This window comes from Lasiosphaeria miniovina (genome assembly GCF_030549165.1).
Source record: "Lasiosphaeria miniovina strain SMH2392-1A chromosome Unknown B0T26scaffold_1, whole genome shotgun sequence".
NCBI classification, from domain to species: Eukaryota; Fungi; Ascomycota; class Sordariomycetes; order Sordariales; family Lasiosphaeriaceae; genus Lasiosphaeria; species Lasiosphaeria miniovina.
Window position 1 is genome coordinate 2,487,760 of NW_026848220.1, and position 24,430 is coordinate 2,512,189.

Below are 24,430 nucleotides of genomic sequence, written 5' to 3' on the forward strand. Positions count from 1 at the left end.
CTGCTCAACTAGGGGCATGGCTGCTGTTGCTGCTCGTTGTTGCCCGAGGCAGATGTCGAGTCAAAATCTCTTGTTGTGATTTGAGAAAGCTGTCGTTGCTAGCAAAATACCTATTCTCGCCAGACCGTGTCGCGAACGCGCCTCATCTTGCGATGTTAGATTGCCCTTATTCAGTTATCGTGCCACTTTTAGGAGACGTTCTTTCCTTATCGGCATACTTGACAGTGAGTGGTCAATTATACTTCATCACCCCCACACGGCCCCTTATTTCTCTCCATCTCCCCAACTCTTCTACACCGCCGTCTTCCTCACAGAGCAGTATCACAAGACATGTCGAGAGTCATGAGAAGGGCCGTGATAAAGCAAATATGTTATATACCTTGAAGATAAAAACAATAACTATCTTTCACGTCTTGTTGTCCTATACGGTGTCTTTCTTGTCCAATACCCTCCCCTTTCTCCCCCGCTATTATTTCGTTCACACGACACGCACGCACGCACGCCAAATCATGTTGTAAATGCGCCACCCAACGCCGGCTAGAAATAGGACCAAGAGAACCAAGAATATGCAAAGTAAGGAATAAGGCGAAAAAGGAAGACAGAAATAGTGGAGAATATCCTTGTCGATAGCGGTGGAATCTCCTCGTTGAGAAAAAAGAGAAGAATAAATACTGGTTTGAAGAGACAGTCACGCATATGCAAAGCATGACTCGAAAACAAGGAACAGATAGAGAAAGAAGACGGCGAAAAATAGAGAAACAGAAAAATGATGATTTGTTTTCCCCCGCCCATCCCATCTACCTATTCATCCCCTCTCCCACTTTGCTTCGTGTGTCTTTGTGTGCGTTGTCGGCGAGAGTTTCGTGTAAGTGTTTGTGTATATGTGAGCACAGAGGATGCAACAGCCGCGCCCCTCCTCGTACAATGCATTTGACGCAGTCCGGGATATCAACAGAAGGAAAAAATGACGAATGAAACCCCAAGAACAAAGAAAGAGAACAAAAGCGAGCGATACACCTGTCTGCTTGCTAGCCACCGGTACCAGTCGCCCGCTCAGCAAAACACAGCACAAAGATTAATGTACAGTCCCCTTGACGTCTGCCCACTGCGTCCGTTATTGTTGATCGACGCTCTTTTTGGAAAATGCCGACATTCCCCTCCTTCTAACCGTGTTCAAATTAAAACGCCGCTGATTGCCCGTCCCGTGCGACGAGTGTGTCGACTCTATCCTACTCAGCCGTGCCGCCGAGGTAAAATCGTTGCTGGCCTCGAGACTGGGTCGGACCCGGTCCATCGATGCTCTTATGCGGTCGAATGACGGTCTAGTCCGGTCAATCGACTGCCGCGGCCTGTATCCCTCGTCCTCTCGCTGTACCTCGAGCGAGTTCCGGTTGTGCATGGTGTAGTCTGTACCGTCGCTCCCATTTTGGTTACGCGTGTTATGCGTGGCCACCGAAGGGGGATAGATAGGCCGCCTGTCTTCATCGACGCTCGCGTAAGTAGCGTGCTTTCCTTTTTTGGTCGACGACTCGGACGCTGTCGATAAAGACCCTTCCAGACCCTCGGCGGTTGCTGTGGTGTCCGTCGGCTCCTTGTCAGAATACCTGCCTAGCTTGACCTCTTCCCGGACGATGTCCACATCGTATGGGAACCGCTGCTTCTGAATACACTTGATGACGATTCGCGGAAGCAGGCATATTGTGGGCGTGACAATGAAGCACATCCAGAAAGTGAGCTCTTGGTAGATTTGGGGGGCGGCCTGGTAGAAGCCGGCAGCGTAGGTACTAGCCGTGTACACTCCGGTCCAGAAGAAGATGAACACGTCGCTGAGAGCGATAACCAACAGGAACACCCAGTCCCATCGATACGTGTTGATCAGGATATAGAAGTTGATCGTGAGAACGGCGGGATGGGCGATATAGCATCCCAGCCGGAGCCGCTCGGCCACGTCGAGTCCGTTCCCGGCAGCGGAGGCGGTGAGGGTGACGAAAACGAACGGGATGAAGAAGGTTACGACGGATTGGTAAATACCGTCCACCATGTAGGCCCTGCAATAGTTTGTTAGTCAACCGCAAGAGGGTTTGGAGCGGGTTGGGGACAGAAGAACCCCGAGAGCACTCACCAGAATTTTGTTTGCGTCCATTCAAGCCGCTCGATGCCGCGTCGGTAGAGCTGAGGGACCGCCAACGATACCGTGTCACTCACGTCCTGGTCTAGAACTCCCATAAGGATAACCGGGACCGACGTAAAAAACAGGTTGAACATGAGAATGTACGTGTACTCGAAGATGTACGAGATGTCGAAGTTGCAGAAGGCCTGGAACCAGAAGATGGCCCATGTCCAGATCATGTTCTTGTAGAAAAAATTGCTAATCGTTTCTGCCAAGCGCCGATAGGACCATCTTCCGTGGACGAGCACCAGCCTCTGCAGGAATCGAAACTGCCCAATTGCATAGTCGGATGACATGACGGCCTGGCGGCCTTCCACACCGGCGATGCCGACGCCAACGTCGGCCTCCTGGATCATGGCGACGTCGTTTGCTCCGTCGCCAATGGACATGGTCATGACATCCAGCCCATTCTTCACCAAGGTGACGACGGCGGCTTTCTGGGCAGGGCTGACTCGGCAGCACAAGACGGCCTTGCACTGCTTACACAAGAGCAGGAACTTCTGCTTCAAGGCTTCACTCAGCACCCACCGCAGGGTGAAGCCGTCAATAACGAGCCCGTGAGTCGCGGCAGGGGGTTCGTGGTCGCTTCTCGCCTTCTTGAGCTCTTCGTCGCTGCCCGTCATGTTGAACTTCGCCAAGCCTTGGTCGAGGCTCTCTTCGGCTAGGCGCAGGTATTCCTCTTCTGTTATCACGCCGCCTTCGTCCTCGACGACCTGGAGGCGGATAAGGTCCATGTCATTGTTCAAGAGGTTGCACGAGAACCCGATGTTGATCGCTGTCTCGACCTTGTCTCCGGTAAGAACCCAAAGTTTGATACCGGCGTCGGACAGAAGCTCAATGGTGTCGGGCACACCGTCCTGAAGGCGATCTTCAATGGCCGTCCCTCCCAGCAAGGTGAGGTCCTGCTCGATCTTATCGGCAACCTCCTCGAGCTTCTCTTCGCGATTTTCGAGAGCGGTAGCAGCCAGGTCGTGCTCCTTGCGCCATTCGCGATATTCCTCCTCGGTAAGCTCGCGTTCCGCAATGCAGAGAGTGCGGAGACCCTCGACGGCGAACATCTCGAGATGCTCTGCCGTTTCCTTGCGGAGCTGGGGCTGCTCACCCCTCTTGAGGCGCGAGTATATGATGCTATCAGCCCCCTTGCAGAAAAGGACAATTCGACCGTCAGGCATCCTGACGATGGCGCTCATTCTCTTCCTCGTCGAGTTAAACTCGATGGTATTGAGGACCGGGTAGTACCTGTCCTGGCCCATGACATTGACGTTGATGCCGTCGTTAGACATGCCAAGAACGGTGAAGCCCATGTCACGGGCGGTAGAAACAAGAGCGGCCTCGTCTGGCGACTGGGCCTTGAATATGATCTTGGGAGGATCACCAGGCTGTTTCTCGGTGATAACCGTGTGGCAAAGAGCTAGCGCGAGCATGAAATGCTCATTTGCCCGTTGCTGCTCAGCTCCGTGCTTGCCAGCCAGGTCTTCGACAAAATCAGGGGCGACAAAGGTCAAGTCTTCGTCATGGAGATACGGGTTGTCGTGAAGATCTCGAAGTCCTTGAAGCGTTTTGACTTTTGCCGCGGCGATCTCGGCCCTGATATTTTCAGTGTCCTGCTCAGCAACAGCGCCGCCCATCCTCTTATTCATGCCAGCCTGCGCTTCGGTGAATGCTTCTCCGTATGGTTGGCCGTTGACCGTGGCTTTCTTGAACTCCATCACATTCTGTGTCAAGGTGCCGGTCTTGTCGGAGAAGATGTACTCAATCTGGCCAACATCATCCGATATATTCCACGACTTGGGGATACACGGCGCGTCGATCGATTCGTAGTACATCCCAATGTCGCTGTAGATGAAGTAGGCCTGGAGGGTTCTCACGATTTCGAGCGAGATGTAGAGAGAGATAGGCACCAAGTTTTGAAAGACGATCACAGCAGCCCAGAAAGTGATGAAGCCTGTCAGTCCCGGTGTCCCTCCGATCGACCCGTACCCGAACCAGTACAAGGACGCATCTGTCTTGCCCCAGGCAACGCCGTTGGCAATGCTAGCGATGAGACACATGACCAAGAGAATACCGAAATTGCAGATGACGTTGAAGTTCAGCTCGCGAGCAATTCGGGCACGCTTGCTTGGCGTTATTCCGGCGTTCATCATGATCTTGGTGTCGTGGCCGGTGAAGACAACCACGCCGAGAGCCCACTCGGTGTTGCGGAGGTTGCATCCACGGAGGAGCATGTTGTCGATCGTGACTGGCTCCGACATGTTTCTAGGCTCCCCGTGAGGATCCCAAGGCACCTGCTGTTCCCACTTGATTGCGCCGTTATACTTGTAGAGGTTGGGCTGCGGGGGTTCGCTGTCAATCATAAACTGGGCACGCTCGCAGTCCCGGGCATGCTTCAGCGAACGGCCGCACCGGAGCGCCGAGCGGACCTTCAAGTTGGTTTCTCCGTCCAAGTTTTTCGTCTCGACGTAGCAAGAGCCGTCAGGATCCGAAGTTGCCAGGATGATGATATCAGCAGGGAGCTCGTCGTCATTGTAGATGCGGACAAAATCGCCGACAACTAGACTTTTCCACGTATCTTTGTGGAATTTAGCCTTGCCGGTGACGGGCACCTCGTGGTTGACCAAGTCTCCTTTCAAGTTCTGCAAAGCCGTCGCTTCATTCATCTCAAAGCTGAGCGCATGTCCTCCGCCCCTCTGCACATCAGACGGCAGCTTCATCTGGTTGGGCTGGAGCGGGAGGGGCGACGGCACTGGCGTCATCTGAATTTCCTCTTGCGCCGAAACAAACGACATCCGCTGAGAGCGCGGGGAAACAACCGACTCCCATGGCGTCGACGTGGTCTCGATTGACGCACGCGGGTCAGCGCGGTCCGAATCGCCATCTGTCGCGCCCTTGTCCTTCTTCTTCCAAAGACTCTGGATGGAACGCCATATGGCGCCAAAGAACCGGGAATTGGCCTTTTTAAACCTTCGCCACAGTGACACGTTGTCGTCCTCCACGTTGACGTTGTCCCAGCCCACTAAACGGTGCACGGGGGCATTATTGAGCTCGTTGTCGAGAATTGTCCTCCGATAGTCCTCGATGGCATCTTTGATGGCGGTGACGGTAACAATAAAAATTAAAGGAACAGCGTTAAGTCCGGGGTTCACACCGCCGAAAATAGGGAATATCTAGGGCCAGAGTTAACACCTCAATACCCCCTAAAAAGGGCTAGGAGAGCAGGCCACCCAGGACACGGCCTTGCAGTCGTGCGCTACTTACAACTAAAATGACAACGAAGAGGAAGAAAATATTGGCGACGTTGTGGAATTGGAACCACAGGTTCTTAGGAATAAAAGATAGCGGCGTGTACTTGGCCGTCCGGATCTTGTTTCGCGTGTAAAAGGTCTTCGGGTGTCCTTCCTCGTCCTTGAGGTCGTCGGAGAGAGGTATGTTGAAGTAAACTTGGCGCGGTGCGGCGCCGTGCTCGTCGCTCGTAACGCTGTTGGCATCGCTCTGCGGCCCGTCAAGTTGGCCGCCCGTCGGTTGTCGCAGCGACTCGGATCCTCCCGATGTCCTCTTCTTCTCGCCCGACGCATTCCTGTTGTGTTTCCTTCCGAGCAGCGAGAGGCGCTTCAGGCCGCTGCTCTTGACCGTCAGCTTCCGCGTCGCCCATCTCGACCTCTGCATCGACACCGTAGGCTCGAGAACGGCGCCATCTTCTGGCGGCGCCATTGAGAGGGAATCGCGGGCAGAGCCCGTTCAACCCGAGCTGTCCGCCAGGCTGGCCAGGAGTGGCCCGGTCGCTGTCTCGACGCCACTGCAATTGAGGATGCGACGCGTTGAAGGGCTAAAATCGAGCGAGTCGTGGCCCCAAGCTGGGATTTTAAAAAATTCGAATTGGCGATGGTCCAGTCCGCAAATCGGATCGCGTGCCAAATCTCGGTCCCAGAGCGTCGGTTGTGTTGGGTTGGCGGAAAGAACGTCGCGGTCGGGGGGCGGGCCAGGAGCGATCGGGATACGCTTTGGGGGCAGTGGATTGCAGCTCGTTGGCGAGTTCAGGGAGAGATTTTTTGGGAACGCCGGAGTTTGGAGGCCGGGTAAGCCGGGGTTTTGCGACCAGCGAGAACAAGAGGGTCTTCAAGGGGGCGCCAGTGGTGGGCTGCCTGAACTAGCCCGGGCCCCGTTATAATCGAGAAAGTCAGCAACCCGTTCAGGCAAACCTGGAAATCTCACGCAAACCACTACTGCATTATTAACAGCGACCTACCTAGCACAGGTCCGGGAAATTTTCGACAAGCAATTGGACAAGGAAGTCTTAACATCTACTCTTGATTAAGAAAAGAAGTCAATCGAGTCGCTCATCGCGAGTCTCTGGTCGAAAAGGCCACGCTGGATTCCCGGACCCTGAGAATTGGTAATCAAATGGAATAAGAAGCGTCGCTGCTCGCTAATGACCTAGTTGCGTACTCGCCCGATACGCCGCGTTTGATACACGTATACTGAATAGGTAGTATTTGGTACGCGGCGCGGTAATAAGGCTCGCTCATTTCAGCGTTCGCGGGTGGGCGGCAGCATGGAAGTGGGCCCGGGCCTTTCCCATCCATCCCATTCTGTCACCAAACTGGGCTGGGCTGGGCTGGGTGCGGAGTGCATTGGATTCGTACAGCCCGAGAGCCCCAGCAATTGGCCGCCCGTAACGTGCTACCTAGCCCACTGTAATCCATACGACGGGTGTACGGGCTCAAAGTGAACTACAAAACGACGGCGACACCTGAGGAAGCAACGGCAATGACGGGACACGGGGAGTCTTATTTGCTGTGTTGCTGACTGTAACCTGCTACGACAACGGATGACGACAATGGATGATGTCTGCTGAGTACATGTTGTACAATACAACCTGTATGGGCTGAACTGAAGGCGTTCAATCTGTCGGGTTTCCAAGGCTGGGCAGGCTCGGCGGTCCAACGGGTTCGTCAGGCCTCGCTACGTATCTTCCTTCATAAAGAGACGGGATTTCCGCAAAATCCGGGGGCAAGCGGGCCTATGGCGGAGTTTGTGCGAGTTAAGCTGCCCGGGTGGACAGAAACTGAGGCTGGGCGGCTACACATCTCGACAGCATTGAAGGCAAGCACAGCCTCTGGGCTGTCCCGACTCCCCAGCGTACTATCAACAGCAAGCACCTGCAGCCGGACAATCCGTCAGGTCCTTTACCCAATCAATATCTTTGTCCGAATCCAATCTTTGTTTGCCAACGATACAAGCCGCCTCATAACGCTGTTGGCCCGAATGTTTGGTATCCGGACTTAGTCGGTCGGTCTAGCCATTCTGTATAGTTTACAGACTACCCGCCTTTGGGTGGATACCATGGTAGGCTAAGATCTCCGCCGAACTGTCTTGGCCCCCCGTTTGTCGGGCTTTGCCAGAAACCCGGTGCCCGCCCGATATTGCGCCCTTCGGAGAGGACCCCTTTTCTTACAAATTATCACATCGTATCGTGACGAGGAACGAAGCTAGAACCATGCAGGCGTTAATTCACAGCAGCGAGCACAAAAGCTGTCTTTCTATCCGTCATGGCCCTCACAACCAGGTCTCTGCGGCTTACTGTTCTATCCAGTATTATTAGTCGAGGTCAAAACAGATGTCAGTCAGACCAGGCAGTTGAAGAACTTTGAGGGATGTGGCTTCCACGTCAGGTCCACTTGTCCAAGCATTGTATTCATGCAGTGTCTGTGCTAGCGTTTCCAACAATAGCCCCCCCGTCATGGACACTTGCCATTTTAGATGCCACACTCGGCGATCCTGGGCCACATCAGTGCGTATAACCGCTCCAACAAAGCAACAACTAAAGTTCCAGATGCATTGAGACGGTTGGATAACGCCTCCCTCGCCGCCAGAGATGCCAGAGAGATTATGTCTTCCATTTACATCGATGACACCAACCTCTCAGGCCCATGCTCACACTCTGGCCCATGTCTCCCGCCTTGTTGCCAACTATCCCACGCGACACAAGCCTGAAAGGTGTTGGTACATACATATCATTGGGAGTTGATTGTGGCTCGACGATCAGGGCGACGTGCACGTCTGAGCCTCGGCCATCGCTAATCAACCTAACAGCGCAACAGAAAAAAAATACTGTTACACTCTTCCAACAATGCGGATTCAGGATTCAGGACCTCAGCCATCACGAGTAGGCTGTGGACTGTGCTTCAGCAGGCAGCCTGCCGGATCTGGGGTTTTACCTACTCAATAGTGTACCTCCCTAATCCCTAAACTCTGTTCCGACCTACCTAAGGTCGGGCAGGTATCTACGCGGGTGGCACGAACGCGGGACAAGTTTCATCAAGATCCAGGAAGGCGTGCCGGGAATGAAACTTATGCGGCCGGCCACAACCCGCTTCCTGACGAATGTTCGGGTCAGTTATGCGCCAGTAGTATTTGCCGAAGGCTGTTAGGCTTTCTCTTAATATGATCTGCCAAAAGCCAACATCGCCTACTTAGTATACGTAGGTAGTAGGCCCAGGAGGGCGGGACGGGGATGGGATAACGTCTGGACTAATGGTGGGCTCGCTGTTGTGTGTGTGGTTGTTGTGTGTGTGGTAACCCCGCGAAATGCAGGGGCGAGGTGAAGACAAAGTCTGAGGCGGCGGCATTCCCTCATTACCACCGTGTATTTCATGAAGTCCGAGGAATGTGCGACCTGGTCTGAATCCTTCATAGATATCTGAACCACCTGTATACCCTCCGGTGTAATTATTACTCCCGTTGTGTCAGTATTTCTCATATACCCAGTCTACACTTGATGTGGTGGTGGTGGTGGTGCTTCACTGCGGCTGTCTAAGCCTCCCGCTGAGTGAGCCAGGCAGTGCTTCATTACAGTTGTAGGAGCAGTGAGAGACCAATCAGAGTCTGGCGAATGCCCGAGGAATTCACACAGCCCGTCATCTCTCATCCTCGGGCCAGGATAGAAGCCATCCGTATTACCACTCGTAAGCTCACCAAGTCATCAACAAGCCAGCGACGCCCGACCGTTTCCCAGGGCGTGTCTGCTAAAACCCAACAGTTGTGCCCTGACTCGAGAGAGGGGCAGCGGGTGCAGATCTTGAGGCGCATCGTCCGACGTCAGAACCCCCTTCTTTTTTTCAGCCGCTCCGCCCAAAAAATAAAAAGCCACCGCCGATTAACGAGACGCCGCGGTTGGCCAAACCCCTCGCTAGCACGATAAGCTGTTTTGCCATATCCCATCGTTGAAATGTATGTACCTGTATCTCCATGCTTTGTACTGCGTAAATACGTTGTACGCGTGTAATACTCTGCGGCCGCAATTGTAGGCAAATGACAAACTTGACTCAACGGCAAGTGCCGTCGCGTTTCATTAATTTGTTGTGCAATCGCAGCCCGATGCACCACCAGGACCACTATCACACCAAGTGCTAATCAGTCCCTGAATGTGCCTGAAAAATCAACGCCAATTCCATTCCTGACTTGACCTCAAGCGCGTGGCGCCAAATAGTGAGGTAACCACCAATTTATTGAACGCAGCTCGCTACCAGGCATTGAGATGAAGAGGCCATAGACATACCTAAGATAGTCGCGTCGCGCACTTTCCTCCCCTCTCCTCCCGAAAAGGCCGGAACTTCCGAGAAGTGGGCCGTGGGCTGTGGGCCGTGTCCGGACGGGATTGCACTCCAACAAACGAAGCAGGGAAATTTAGTGAAACATGTCCAAAAACGGCAGCATCACCAGCTTCTTCAAGCCGGTTGCCAAGACCTCAGGGAACCTACCACCACCACCGCCGCCGCCCCATATCGAGTCTCAAGTGCGGGCCTCGCGGACGCCTTCGCCACTTCCCCAGCTCCTCTCGTCTCCGCCCGCACCCACCCCGGTAGTGCGGTCTCGCGATGCTGTCATTCAGGCCTCGGAAGATGAGGACGATGACTTCATCTCGTCCGACGACGACCTCCCCTCGCTCTTCTCCAAGCCCAGCGGCGCCAAGATCGTACCAGTGCCCGCGAGGAAAGAGACCAACAACCTCTGCGCGACGCCAAGGGCGAAACGAACTGCTCTTGCCATGTTCTCGTCGCCCCTGACCATCATGCCAAAGCACAAGTATGACATCCAGGCCCTGCTCAAGCATGCCGAGGCGGACAACGCCCTCGAGGAGAGCGAGCAGCGTATGGCCTCCATCATGGGGTACGAATCTGCGGACGAGGACGACCCCATGCAGGAGCACCAGCTACCGCAGCAGCCCGCAAACAACCAGAAGAAGGTCCCCGTCAGCCTGCACGTTACCATGATGGACGTCTTCTCAGACGCCGAAGGGAGCCAGGACGAGGGCCATCGCGAGAAGCTGCTCCGCGCTGTCAAGAGGACCGAGGCCACGGTCCACCGGAAGGAGTGGCACTTTTTCGACCAGCCCCTACCCGACGCCATGTCCATCGAGGCTCGCAGCCCCTTTCCCAGTGCCGCCGCCAGGGGGGCCTGGGCGTTTCTTGCGCCAGCAAAGGGTAGGGCTGAGCTCTTTGAGGATGGGCTGCCCTACCACATTCAGGCCAAGATGCAGAGCGTGCCTGATGACATATTCCTCTGGGTGCTAGATGAAGCCCCCTTGACGAAGACCAGGAAACTCCGAGAGGAGTATCTGAGGCTGCTTGGAGTGTGTCCCGATCACGTCGGGCGGCTCGTAGATGACCAGGTAATTTCACAGTTATTCCGCAACGTTGGAGCATCAGAACGCTCTCTCAGTTCGTCTCCCCAGACAAGCAGGGGCTCGGCGGACCACCAGAGAGACTCGCCAACCACGGCGCAGAGAGATTGGGCTCCTCTCCGGACCGTTCTCCTGCTGTCGGCAGAACTATCACAGGGCCTGACGATCCAGTCCCTAACGCGGAGCGTCGCCATTTTGCTTCGGCTCGGCATGGACAGTCTTGTGCGAGAGGACCTAGCCATCGAGAAAGAATTTCAAGATGCCCTGTTCGCACTTGTGGGAGCTGTGTCCAGGGATGACTGGGACTCATTTGTATGGAAAATCCCACTTGCTTCGCTGACCTAGTTTTCCTCTTTTTCTTCTGTTTTGAATCGGTTCTGAGCCTCTCTATGATGATCTAATCTTTTTCTGAATATCTACAGTGCGGCGACGTGTGCATGTCTCTCTACAGTCTCGTAGACGACGCCAGCTTGCGGTGGGACAGCGTCTCGTCCATCCCGTCCATGGGCGCGAGGCTGATCGACCTGCGCCGGCGGCTGGCCATCGTGTTCGTGTTTGACGATCCGCAGCGCGCGCGCGCGCGGCCCGAAGACAACTTCAGCATGCGCGCCGTCATCGACCGGCTCGAGGCCGACGAGTTCATCGTCGACCGCCACCTCACCGACTACTACGAGCTGGCCGCGCTGGTCGAGCTGCTCGGCGTCGCCACGGCCGACGGCTGCCCGCCCGTCGGCGGCTGCCCCGAGGCCGTCAAGCAGTACAACTCCGAGGTCGACGAGGTCACGAGGCGCATCAAGATCATGTGGTCGAGCATCCACGAGCAGGGCGCCGCCTTCGCGTCGAGGCTGGACGCCCGCGTGAACCTCAAAGACTTCGAGCGCAAGCTCGAGCATGCCGTGCGCACCCGCCCGCCCCCGAGGACCGACATCTTCGATATTGACCCGCGCGAAGAGGAGGAATCCCAGCGGCCAAGGCAACAGCATTTTCTACAAAAGTTTTTGGCCAAGGGACGACCTCCGAAAACGCCCTGAAACGGAAAGGAAAAATGGGGAGAGCGGGTTCCACTTGAGAAAGCGTATTGTTTGTTTTGTTTACTTCCGTGCAGTTACTGTCTAATGCCCTTGCTGGCCTTGCATGAAGCGATCCGGCGAGCGATCGGGACGTTGTAATGACGCAAACGATGAGCTCTGCAGAACTAGCCATGTTTACTACATACCTCACCTACACGCGTTATGAGTTGCAAATGCACAAATCTGATGCTATGGTATTCCGTATTCCGGCTTGTTATTAGCATGGCGGAAACCCCACCCTTCCCCTCTCCCCTTTCATCCCTTTCCTGTATCATACACATACTCTTTAGAAAGATACCGGGCCCCGGTCTCCTCCCTTTCCGGTGGTAGTCGGGTTTGCTTGTTTGCTACGAACTTCAACTCGATAACTTAGCAATGCGAATAGCCTGGCCTTTCTGTCTGCCTGCCTGCCCAAACAAGGTTACTGTGTGTATAGGAACCGGTGACGACGCTTGGCCTGAAACGAAATTTAACATGCTCTCTCCGACTCGGTCCCAAGGGTGGAGAAGGAAAAAAGAAGTACAAAAAGAGGCTTCCTGTTTTAGTCAAAGAACTTGCGGTTGGGATTCACACCAAACAAGGCCTTGCGCACGGCTGGCAGAGCGCTGTCCTTAAGCAGACTCAGCCGAGCCTCCAGGGTGTTATCAATGTCGATCTTGCCGCCGCCGCCCACGATTCTAACGCCACCCGCACTGGCAGAGAGGATTTTTGTTAGCTGACTGAGCCCGTCTTCCGTTTCTTTTCGTATTTTAGGCTGCAAAGATGAAAGAATCAAGCTTACCTCCCCTCAGGCACGGGGTTCTCCTCGTCAATGCTCGCCTTGATCTCCTTGCCCGTCTTCTCCTTGTATTCGCTGATAGCGGCGCTAATGGCGGGCTCGACCAGGGCGTAGTCGGCCTTGCGGGCACGGATCTGCAGCTCGGGCTCGTTCATGGCGTAAAAGCCCTCAAGGATCAGGACCTTAAGCACGTCGCCGTAGCGTTTCTTGTCCTTGGTCACGTCACCCAGCCGCTGCTCGGCCGCCTCGAAGATGTCGTCTAGCAGCTCCTGGCGCGCACCCAGCACCTTGAGTCGCGTCTTGTTGGCCACCGTCGACCGCGTGATCTGCTGCGACATGGTCGCCTGCTTGAACTTCTTTTCGTAGGCCACGTCGATGGCGTCCGTCTCCTGCAGCACCAGTTTCGTCTTCTCGCGCGTAAACTCTTGGTTGGCTTTGATTTTGAGCTCTTCCGCCTTCTCCTGTGCCTCCCGCTTGATGAAGGCCGTCATCTTCTGCAGCTCTTGCCCGACCTAGGTTTGAAGGAGATCGAAATGTCAGTCATGGGATAACATGCATACACACACACATGCAATGGAAGCATAGAAATGGTTCCTGGTTCTAGAGCCCCCTATTCTGCCTGGGATTCAATTCCAGGCGGGCGCATTCCAGTGTCGTCATCTTGGTGGCGCCGGGGGGGAAGGGGGGGGGCTATTCCGACTGGACTCCAGGGGCCATACAAGACAGAGATAAAGTATCGGGGGACCATGCTTCTTGTAGAATTTAGGAAATGGAGCTCTGCCTTACTTGGTCGTCGGACAAGGAGTGAACTCGTGACATTTTGGCGGATTGTTTGCTATGAGGGAATTTGTAGGTTTGTCGTGATACAGAAAGAGAGATTCCGGGCCGAGTGCGGACGATGAAGGACCGACGCTTGTCGTTGGGCGGGGTTTAACGGGAGATGCGTCGCAGAGGGGGGAATTGAGCGATGTTGAGAGCCAAAAGAAGAATCAGAATGTCTTTGGCACGAGGATCTGGTCGGGGGCGCGGTAGGGGGCGTATGGGAAGAGAGCTGGTCGCTGCAGCGAGTATGGCGTCGTTTGTATTTCGGCGATGTCAACCAACAGCCACAGCTCGAGGCGTCGACATGGAGCTAGCCGGGCTGCTGGCCCACCCGCCCGAGCAGCTGCAAGCGCTTTGGGACGGGACAGCAAAGCAACCTGGAAGGAACCTTAGGCTGCCCTCCAGCCACACCCCAACATGCTCTGTATGTCAAAACAGGGTGTCATTTAGTGAGGTCAGCCACGGATCCGGCAATAAGTGGGCCTATGTGGTGGCTAGGGAAGTATGTACCTTCCAGGTCACCCTGGTGTGGTATTTGGGAGGCGGGGTGCAAGTCGAAGGGTTCTGTAAACCTGGGCTGTAGCCTGGAAACACTGCTGCCTTAGGGATGCAAGCACCTGGCGCGTGGCTCCTTCAGAGGGCTCGTGAGCTGCGAAGGTGCTGAGAGGTACAGGCACGCGCCAAGGAATGGATGTGTCCCAAAACGTTCAGAATCCATACGACCTGGTCCAGTGTTTGGTCTGGTGGTGGCTCTCCCTCCATCCCCATCTGCCATGTTAAGTGAACAGAGCATCTTGTAGGCGAGTTTCTGACCGTGCCGTGACCCGTTCCCTTACGCTTTTGTCGCAACGGGGTCATTCTAGACCTTATACCTCTAGCGCCTCCTGATCACTTCCCATTTTGGGAATCCGCACCTCTCCCCTATACCTGGTGGAACCTACAGTGTCCTTACTTTCTGCCTTAAATCTGCGAGGGTGCCAGCGTCATCGATTGACGCCGTCCCAGCCCGCGTTGACCTGAACTATCCTGATTCCCGCGAAATACTTTTAGTTTACGCCCCGCCGTTTCTTCAGCGGAAGACTATCTCGGCGATTAGGTACTGCCCTGTCCTACCAGCGAGATCCCAACCATTTTCGCCGCCGCCGCCGCTCGCCCGCCCATCTCCCTTCGAGACACCAAATCCCGAGTCTGTTTGTCTCCATGCAAGCACAATAAGGAAAGCAGCCACCTCGCCCTGGCTGCCAGATGACCGCCTGTCCTCGGCCGGAATGGGGCTTATTGGTGGCATCTCTCCTGGCGGGAGCATTGCTGTGAGTTCTCGCCGTTCCCTTCCCTTGTCTGCTGTAGCCAAATACAATGTGCCGGCATGGCGGCTGACGTGGACATGAAACAACACAGCTCGGAATTGTAGTTGGGCTCCTGTCGACGAGTGTTCAGAGCCTGGGCCTCACACTTCAACGCAAGTCGCACATCCTCGAAGACGAAAAGGGTCCGTACGATGTGAGGCGGCCGCCGTATCGGAGGAGGAGGTGGCAACTGGGCATGGGCATGTTTGTCATCTCCAACGTCCTGGGAAGCTCGATCCAAATCTCCATGCTCCCTCTCCCGGTTCTATCGACGCTGCAAGCCTCAGGCTTGGTGTTCAACTCGATCTGCGCCACCCTTATACTCGGAGAGCCGTTTACAAGATGGTCCTTATGGGGCACGATGCTGGTATGCGGCGGCGCCGTCTTGATCGCCATCTTTGGAGCCATTCCTTCGCCCGCGCATAAACTGAGCGAGCTCCTGGACCTCCTCGGGCGACGGCCCTTTGTGCTCTGGATGTCGTTTCAGGCCGTCATCGTGATTGCGATTGCCGTCACGACCGAATTCGCCGGGCGCTTCACGGCACTGGCGAATGACTCTCGATTTCGACTCGCGCGCGGATTTGCATACGGGTGTATAAGCGGTATACTGTCTGCGCATTCGTTGTTGGTGGCCAAATCCGCCGTCGAGCTACTTGTCAAGACAATCATTGATGGCGACAACCAGTTTGTCCACTGGCAGTCTTGGATGCTAGTGATTGGCCTCGTCACCCTCGCTCTCACCCAGCTATACTATCTCCACCGAGGCCTCAAGCTGGTCTCGACCTCAGTGCTGTACCCGTTGATATTCTGCATCTATAACATTATCGCCATCCTCGACGGGCTGATCTACTTCCGGCAGACCGATCTCATTAGCCCACTTCATGCATGCCTCATCACTCTCGGCACCGTCATTCTTCTTTCTGGTGTTCTGGCCCTGTCATGGCGCCTCAGCGATGAGCAACACGCGCCGGGTGTTGGACAGTCGACCCTAGCGCCGGGCCTAGGTCTCTTTGACGACACAGATGGCGAGGAGGAAGAAGAGGATCTTCTCCTTCGTTCTGACATTGGTGAAGAAGAGGACGTCCCACCCACAACGCAGTACAGCTACCAAACATTTGGACCTGCCCGAAGTGGGGACATGACTGGCGAAGCCCATCCCCAACCACAGAGGAAACGCTCAATAGCCCCACCGACGAGAAGGGGTTTGTCACGGTGGACCGAACGCGCAGAAATCTGGGATGAACTGGAAGACCGCGACACGCCTACTTCGCCGTCGTCTATTAGGCGACGATCGACCACTCTACCCTCCAATGACTCTATGCCACTTCTTTTTCCAAAGAGGGGGTTGAGTGACTTCCCTGGCCTCACCCAGGGTGATCCCAGTGCAAGTGCAGACCAACTCAACACTGCTCTGAGGCAGAACTTTCAACGTGGCCTCACCCAGGGTGATCCCAGTGCAAGTGCAGACCAACTCAACACTGCTCTGAGGCAGAACTTTCAACGAAGACGTAAGTCAACAGGGTTCCCCGGCTTCACCGCACGAAAGACGGGGACGCGTAAGTCCTCGGGCGGGCTGCAAGATGCTGTGAATGGTCTTTGGAGGCTACGGTGGTGGAGGAATAAAGATCAGCAACAGCACGGCAATGCCGGGTTCGCAAGGGAGCCCTTTGTAAGGAGTCCGGCTGTGGGAACAGTCGCGCCCTTGACGACTGCAGTATCGAGGAACGAGCAACCTACCATAACAAGAGAACGGCCAGAACCTACAGCTACTACAGATAGAAGAGATATGGCCATGTCTTCTAGGAACGAACCATCAAGGCCGTCACTTAGCCAGGCTCCAGTTTCAGGCCGTGAGCGCCGCAGCTCCGGCGGGTCGTCGAGGAGTAGAGCAAACGATGATGGCTCGCCCGTATAAGTGACGGAAACATGAATATCTTGCTTGTTTCCTTCCCCTTTCCTTTCTTGTCAATATTGTGTAAAACAGAACAAAAATACTAGCATTTTATCAGGCCCAGTTCAAACAAGTTAGCGAATGGGCGTACTTACAGATACACACTCATGTATATGTATATATGTATATACCAGTTCGTGAGTCGGCCGGTATGGCTCTCGGTGCCGTTCGATTGCTTTTTGCTGTACGGCAGGAGATGCTTAATTGTACTCATCTTCGTCTGTGCATGGGGATAGGTATTAGCCATTTCACTTCAGTGATAGATCTAAATATAGAAGTCGCTCCTAGAGTAGACGAAAGAAAACACATATGCATATACACTACCTCCATGCCTTTTTCATCGTGTTATTTTCTTCGCGCTGTGAAGCATGGCACACAATATAAGAAATGCTGATTTCCAAGGGGATTACTACACGCACTAACTAGGGAACCAACTCTAAAAGGCTTAAGGCCAACTCGGCTACCTACCGCGGACGGGAGTTCAGATAGAAATGCTCCAGCGGTAACTTTAATTTGTGCGAACACCCGTCTGACCGCTGGCTCGGCCTAGGTCTCGGGGCCCACGACTATCACACAGTGGCCGAGACAAGAGGCCTGCCCACTTGGGGAAGATTTCAGACTGATTAGCACCCAAAAGAGGGAGGAAGAGTGATAAATAGGACGTGAAGACGATGTTGAAAATAGACCAGGTTAAAAAAAAAGTAAATGGATGTGATCTAAACAAGTATATACGGTGTGGCATCTAAACCAAATCTGTCCCAAAAACAATGTGTAAGAGAACGAAACGCTTCTGTCTTACCCAAGACCAGATGAAGATGAAGATGAGGAAAAACATATAACACACGAGAAGAATAGGCTGTTGGCGGATAGGTGGGATGGCCTCGAGGTCAATCCAGTCACTACTTATATGCACCCTTGAGAGATATGCCAAGGTATCTCTCACGCTCTCTCTCACTACCACTGGCTCACTCTCGCACCCTCTCGTCCTCTCCTTCCACTCTCTCGCCCACAAGCCAACTGACGATTGAAAAGACTTGCCATACCAGCCAGCGCTTCTGCCTACTAACGTAGACACTATATTCGAATTGTTTCTCTTCCCCGCCAGGAAATCGCCCAAGAATTGCGCGCGATAAGTTAATGGCACAGGTCTATACAACCAGCCCATGAGAGACAAGATCTGAATTTGTCGATTTCTGGCGAGCTTTGGTGGTGGCGGCGGTTAAAATCCACGCAGAGCGCCGCTCTTCTCGTCTATGTGGCGGAATCGCTCCCGCTCCTTACGTTGCTTCAACAGGCAGGCGGTGGCCACAACGAAGGCAACGTCAATACCAACCATGCCAAACAGAGACGTAAAGATGTCGTCGACAAAGATGTTGGCGAAGGACGTGATGGGCGTTGCGCACCCGCGCATGAGCGCCGCAGATGCGGGGCTTTGGCACGTCGGGTTCGTCACGAAGGCCGGCGATGTGCTATTAAAGTAGCCGCAGCATTGGAACTGTCCGCGCGTGTCAGTCTTTGATGAGAACTCCCAGCCTTGTGGAGGATGACAAGACTTACGGCTGCTTGCATCAAGTCCTGAACGGCCGCCGTCTGGTTGCCCCAAATCGGCGCAAAGTCCCCCTTCGTCCTCAGTGTCTGTATCCACAGGTACAGACCGATGACCAAGGTGAAGATGGCATTGACTGTTGTTAGATAAGCCCCAACCTTGAGCCAGCTGCGGACTGGGGTAATGAGGCCCGGGACGGTGATCACAAAAGTGATGAAGATGCCAACCGAATTTATGATGGCCGCTACATGGTGTGATGTTAGCGAACCAAAACTCCAGGTCATCCCCGAGGAAATGTCCTATATCGGGTTCCTCCCCTGACGGAATTCACACGCAAACACGAACCTGTGAAAGGAAACCTCTGGTATAAAAGGTTTCTGGCCGCCTGCTTTCCATCCGTCGGCACCTCGAATTGGAATTTCTGGACGGTAGTTGAAAAGACGATAATGACGATGCCCATGGCGACAAAGATGAAGTCGAAGACCGCGTAGGTCAGAAGCACCTTGTTCACCATTTTGCCGTTTGTGTACGATTGTTCGAGCAGTCTAGGTTTCCGAGAGAAGGCCTACAAGGGGGCTCAGCTGCCCTTTGATTTCCCTCCAAGAAACAGCCTGCTTTCCTCCTCAGCGTCCAATACGCATACAGAGATTGACGACCGGCGTCTCGAGATGGTTATATAAATCGCCGCTGGCAAGTGGTTGTTGTGTTTGTCCTAGCAAGAAACCAAAGAGGCGAGATTGACCTGCAACTCCCAGCACCCCAAATGAAAAGGAACGTGTGGTCGGACAATCGGCGGAGAAGAAGAGAAGAAGAATAGAGCAAATGACGGCGTGAAGAGATCACGACATCAAGAGCCCGAGGTGATCCCGATCGAGAGGACAAAAACAGCCCAGAGTCACAGGTCCTGCAGGATGAGCAAAGAAGAAAAGCGCACGGGAGAGAGAAAACGAGAGAAAACACACGCACGCGGACGCAAATGGAAGGAAAGGTCGGGTTTCAGACAACCAACGACTTAGAATACAAGCTTTTGCGAAGGGTTTCCCACCCCAGAGATCGCCTTGAATCTTAAGGGGGAGAGGAAAGGAAACGACCGCTGCCGACCTAGTCAAGGGAAGGTGGGGGGGGAATGGCAAGTCCAGCCTACCACGTCGCTGCATTGCCCTTGTGTTCCAGGCGCAACCGCCAGAGTAGCATGGCAGTGGGAAAGAATGCAGCATTGCGGCTCCACTGCGATTCAATTGCTTGCTTCAGCCTGTGTGAGGTTTTGGGCAGCACCTCAGTGAAGTCGTTCGAGATCTGCAGTCCCTGACAGGAGCCGTTTCAGATGGCGTCTTGGGACAAGGGTAGCGTGTGGGGTTGGGAGCCGCCCAGCAAGCCAAAGCGAATCTGCACGGATCATGGAGAGCACCGTGTCCCTAGCCGCCAGTGCGCGTCCTGCTCCACAACAGCTGTGAGCAGCTGTCTGTCAGCTGGCTAGCAGGTTATCGTGCCCAGCCAGTTCGGCAATCAAGTCAATCCCAAGCCATGGGCGGTTCACCCACAACTTTGACCAAACGCCTCGTCCACGCAGCCTACTAAACTTTTAGTTGATGGGCAATCGTCATAAGAATCGGATGGGGCAACCAAGCTGCTGCTGATGCACCCCGCCGTTGCTCCGCTGTCATTCGATCGAAAAGGCCAACCGAGGCAAAATCCCTAAAATCCCCACAAGCCATGTAGCATACCTACGCTTACATGACAAGATGCACCCAAAAACGCCCAACGGCCTCGACATGTTGTTCTCAGACACCAACAATTTTTTTGCCCGGCTTGCATCTCAACGATTCAAGACTTGTATGTATCTCTCCATGCAGGTGTCAGCTCCTGCTTATGCCGACTGCCTGGCAAGCATGGCTTGCTCTCATCGAGGCCCTCGCCCGTGGGCTCTGTATTTTTGATTCGGAAGGATCCGAGTTTGGAGTCAGCCAGTGTGTCAGCCGCCGTCAGCGCATTGCAGAGGATTCGTCTTGAGGGATTGGTTATTCGGGGAACCCGGTGCAGGCAGCCTCGCGACGACTGTCCCGCGCAAGCCGCTGTTTGTGTGGACGACAACGCGTGGCCAGGAAGGTCCGAAAAGGGGACCGACTGTCTTATAGCTAAACTGTGCCACCTCCCAGAAGTTCAGCTGTCTGCGCATCGACAAGAGTTGTGGGGGTAGGCTTCGGGCTGTGAGCAGTCCGCCTTGTAAGTGCAAAGCTACCTAGCGTAGATGGATGGATCGGGAATACGGCCGTCTCCGAAGAGACCCCACGGGGGCCGAGATTGGCTGTGGATGCTAAACGATGGGCCGGCGGAACAGGTCCCGGCCCCCCGAACCCGCCGCCGGAAGGCCGTTTGATGGCCCGGTGCTCAGTTTGTCTCGGGCCCGGGAGATTTGCAACCGAAATGATGATAGGCGGCCGCGGACAGAGTCAATGAGCATCGTCGAGTGACGGACGCCGGGTTGTTGTGGGGATGGCCTCACTGAAGGCCTCATCTACCTTACAGTGGCTGCGTGAGTACATAGGGAGTCTCTTCCTCTGCTCCCGGAGCAGAAGCTGGCGCTTTGGCCATGTGTTTGCTTCTGGAGTCTGAAGTTCTGTCGTAGCCGTGTCTGCCTGCTCCCAGGACAACAGACAGATCTCTTTAAAGACGCCAATCCCCGCAGAGCAGCGCGACAGCATGCCACAGCAGAAAGTACATTTCTGCATCGACAGTTATTATGCCCCTCCTGTCTCCGGGAATCTGCGAAAGCAAAGCTTGGGCCAGATAGATTGTGGGCCTATGAAAGGCGATATACCGCTGACCATGTGCCGAGCTTTCCTTACCTGATTCTATGGGTACGATACAGACTTATTGGTGGTTTAAAAGCCGGCCGAGAGCAAACTCTCTGCATCATCTCCGTGTGCGGAGACTTATGTCTGTACGGACTTCAGAATACATTCATGTACAGAAAACGGAGTAATCCGTGCGCTGTATTTTCGGAGCCCTTCGGCGCGCACCACAGTCGGGAGCGGCTTAGTCAGGATGGTCCTGATTAATTAACACCAGTGCCACCACCAGCAATTCTTGCCCGATTGTTTATCACTCGAGGTGGGGTCTCGTCTTCTTGCCTGCATATCAATCCCTGCATATTCCAACCAATAATATCGGGCTTCTCATCCGTAAGAAGAAGCTGCCCGCTCTTTGCTCGCCGCCCATTTCGGGATTCCACTTGCCCTTTTTCGACCTGTCAAGTCGTCGCTGCTAGAAGAAACAAACGCTGTGGCACTTTCCCGTCTATCTTTCTTCACCGGCGGAACTTCAATAAGATTTGAGATCTGAGCCCTAGTTTACTATGTAATTGATGCCTGCCCGAGCCAAGCTATTCAGCAAGGTTCCGTGGTTGAAATCGAGAGAGTGAGTCTCGTTCATCAGCCAAAGTATGTCAGGCTGGGTGGTGTTCCCCCCCTTCTCTAACAACAGTAGCCCGCGCCTTTCCCGTTCCGGCAGCGAGATCAATGTCTCCTGCCGCTTGATCGCCCAAACTTCTTCAAAGCTTGAATAAATGATGCCGGGCGGGTTCTAGTTTTCTTTGGCTCATGTTTACGTATTCGACTTGCTAAATATCTCCGCTTCTGCTCCGAGCCTCATGGCACCTAGATTATGTGATATCTTGGGTCATACTTCAAATGGCGTTTATATAACTCTCCTCCGATTCCTAGTTGTTATACATAGTAGCTTAAACCTGACCCAAAGACCTAGCCCAAGACGGTGTAGGCGCATAAGAATCGAATACCGGTAGGTAGGTATCTATAGTACAAACGGTTGATCATGGCGCACTCTTCACAAATTGCTTAGCCCCTTGCCTGGTCCCCGATGATTCGTTTTCTTTTTGCGCGACGCTCCTCGACAGCAACCCCAGTGTCTCCTCTTTTAGTCCACAATCCTCCTCTCACACACAATCACACGCTATCATCCACCCCCGCTTTTGAACCCTTGCGAGCTGCATGCGTTCACCAATCTTCAAGCTCAAGGCGAGAGCCATTCCGCCTCAACCCCGGTCAGCCAAGGGGGACAGAAAAGCGGCACGAGGAAATCACCGCAGCTCCCCCCCAGCCATTGGTCCAGGGCTTTTTTCTCTCTTCAGATGGAGGCGTCGTGTCGCTGTTGTTGATGAATCGATTCATGAAGGCCGTCTTGGTTCACCAATTGCACATTAGAACTTACTGCGTAGAAGTGCTTTGATAGCCAGGGTTGTTTTCGAGGGCGTGGTCCATCGTCTTGCAAACATCGATTCCATACCACGTCAGGCTAGCTCGTGGTCAGCCTACACAGCCGCCCGTGTTCTGGACTACCTGGGTACGGCCTAGTGAACACGACGCGGCCACAACGTTCTGACAGCGTGGGGCATAAATCTCGTGTGGTTTATCGTTCCGAGGGATTGGATATCGTAGTCTGTATCCGTGTCCTAATTTCATCCACACTCGGCGCGCGTTCAACGGGTTACCCTGGACAATATCACCAAGTCGCCGAAGAGATATTGCAGCCAAAAATTGGATTGCTCTGCTCCAGTTGCATTGTCGACACGCCTGCTTACACCCGAAGAACAATATGTGCGGGAATCGCCTGCTGGTTGACCCCAAATTCCCCCCTCTCGGCCCCCCCTCAAAGTGGCGGAGGACACATAGAATTCAATAGTCCAATTCCATCATCCACACCTGCATCGTCTGACAAGCGTGAGATGCGTGGGATAGTGTAGTCCCCAACTCATTGGACACACGGGTTTCTAAGTGGTTCCGCGACTCCCCTCCACCCTTGTCCTGCTGCCGCACCGAAGACGCGTGAAGAGTGAAAGACGTGCCACAGCGAGCGGGCGGGCTGCAATCTCTGCGGGCTTGAGGCCCAGCAGGGAGCAAGACGGCGGGTTGGGACCCCACACCCACATCCTCGGCGAACAGAGTCGTGCGGCCATTGAAATTTGCCATGTCAGATGCATGTGCCCTGCCGGAAGCCTTACGCGCAGGAAATAGTTAGCTGCCTCTCGCTTCTACCAGACAACAACGCTGTCCCAGCGAGCGCGCGCGCGCCGTCTCGTCCACCGAGGAGATTAGAAAGAAGAAAAAGATGGACCGGACGGCTTAACCTCGACACGCTACTCCCCACCGCCTCCGATGTCACGGCGCAAACGCGGCGGGCTTGCTCACCCAGCACTTCCCGGCCTTTCTTCAATCTGTAAGCCCCACTTTGATCACGAAGTACTGATAGAATTCGAGGATCGCTGATTGTCACAGTGCATCTTTTGTCTGCTTTGACCCGTTCTTTCCCTGCCCACTTCAGTCTGGATTCTGCCTTGCACACTGTGTACATACCTCCATCGGGGCTGTTAAAGGAGAGCCCTGCTGCGGCAACCGCACCCCCTGAGCAGTGCCTCAGAACCCAAGTCTAAGCCGAGGACGACGCACCGCTTAACGGCACCGATAACCAAGGCATCTAGTAGGAAGGCCGAGCTAACTAGCCAGGCGACGCGCTATCGAGAACCCTTCCCCCCCGCTGGAAGCTTTGCTTCGGCTCTGACGGGGAACGTTGTAGTTGATTCAAGGTGAGGAATGAGTGCCGTACAAAACATTCCAGTCATGGCGAAGGTTGCACTGCGGCAAAGTACCTTGCCTGTGCGGCCGGAACGCAACATTGTCAACTGCAGCCACCATGTCCTTTAGAGACTCTTGTCAAAAGAGTTCCATGTCTGGGATTTGGATGTGATGGGGTGCTGGGAACCTGAGCTGCAGCTCGGTGCAGGAGGTGCCCCGTGGTAGTTGCTAGCCTGCCTCCCGCCATGTCAAGTTCCCTGCCACCTTCCCTCGTTCGGCAGGCCCCCAGAGCCCACCAACCCCCTTCCCCCCATCAATGCCTAGGCTACCTTTACCGTGCAGCAGGCGAAAGACCGCCACCCCCCGCCTTCGTTTTTTAAACTGTCTGGTTCGGTGCCACCACTCTGGCTATCCTCTTTTCAATCATTCCGTACTCACCAGGCCCGTTCAGTCCAGGCGCGCCTCTGACTGCCGCTGCT

The 24,430-nt window shown here is 54.4% G+C and overlaps 5 protein-coding genes across 5 annotated transcripts; 2 read left to right on the forward strand and 3 right to left on the reverse strand.

Annotated features, from left to right (window-relative positions):
• Window positions 1–1,114: 1,114 nt before the first annotated feature.
• B0T26DRAFT_635299 (uncharacterized protein) lies at window positions 1,115–5,878 on the reverse strand (the record flags this gene model as incomplete). Its single annotated transcript, XM_060436708.1, has 3 exons — window positions 1,115–2,048; window positions 2,123–5,334; window positions 5,426–5,878. The coding sequence occupies 3 exons, from the start codon at window positions 5,876–5,878 to the stop codon at window positions 1,115–1,117; spliced, it is 4,599 nt and encodes a 1,532-aa protein (XP_060302505.1).
• Window positions 5,879–9,863: 3,985 nt separating this feature from the next.
• B0T26DRAFT_745658 (uncharacterized protein) lies at window positions 9,864–11,881 on the forward strand (the record flags this gene model as incomplete). The annotated part of the gene is made up of 2 exons (XM_060444596.1): window positions 9,864–11,162; window positions 11,273–11,881. 2 exons carry the CDS (start codon window positions 9,864–9,866, stop codon window positions 11,879–11,881), a joined length of 1,908 nt encoding a protein of 635 aa, XP_060302506.1.
• A 580-nt stretch (window positions 11,882–12,461) lies between these two features.
• On the reverse strand, window positions 12,462–13,517 carry B0T26DRAFT_736528 (ATPase, V1/A1 complex, subunit E; the record flags this gene model as incomplete). Its single annotated transcript, XM_060443335.1, has 3 exons — window positions 12,462–12,612; window positions 12,702–13,210; window positions 13,485–13,517. 3 exons carry the CDS (start codon window positions 13,515–13,517, stop codon window positions 12,462–12,464), a joined length of 693 nt encoding a protein of 230 aa, XP_060302507.1.
• A 1,271-nt stretch (window positions 13,518–14,788) lies between these two features.
• B0T26DRAFT_633003 (uncharacterized protein) lies at window positions 14,789–16,781 on the forward strand (the record flags this gene model as incomplete). The annotated part of the gene is made up of 3 exons (XM_060436498.1): window positions 14,789–14,830; window positions 14,919–16,210; window positions 16,283–16,781. The coding sequence occupies 3 exons, from the start codon at window positions 14,789–14,791 to the stop codon at window positions 16,779–16,781; spliced, it is 1,833 nt and encodes a 610-aa protein (XP_060302508.1).
• A 1,016-nt stretch (window positions 16,782–17,797) lies between these two features.
• B0T26DRAFT_30494 (uncharacterized protein) lies at window positions 17,798–19,039 on the reverse strand. Its single transcript, XM_060434283.1, has 3 exons — window positions 18,709–19,039; window positions 18,375–18,607; window positions 17,798–18,312 (listed from the first exon to the last, which is right to left on the reverse strand). The coding sequence occupies exons 1-3, from the start codon at window positions 18,875–18,877 to the stop codon at window positions 18,037–18,039; spliced, it is 678 nt and encodes a 225-aa protein (XP_060302509.1). The 5' UTR covers window positions 18,878–19,039; the 3' UTR covers window positions 17,798–18,036.
• Window positions 19,040–24,430: the final 5,391 nt, after the last annotated feature.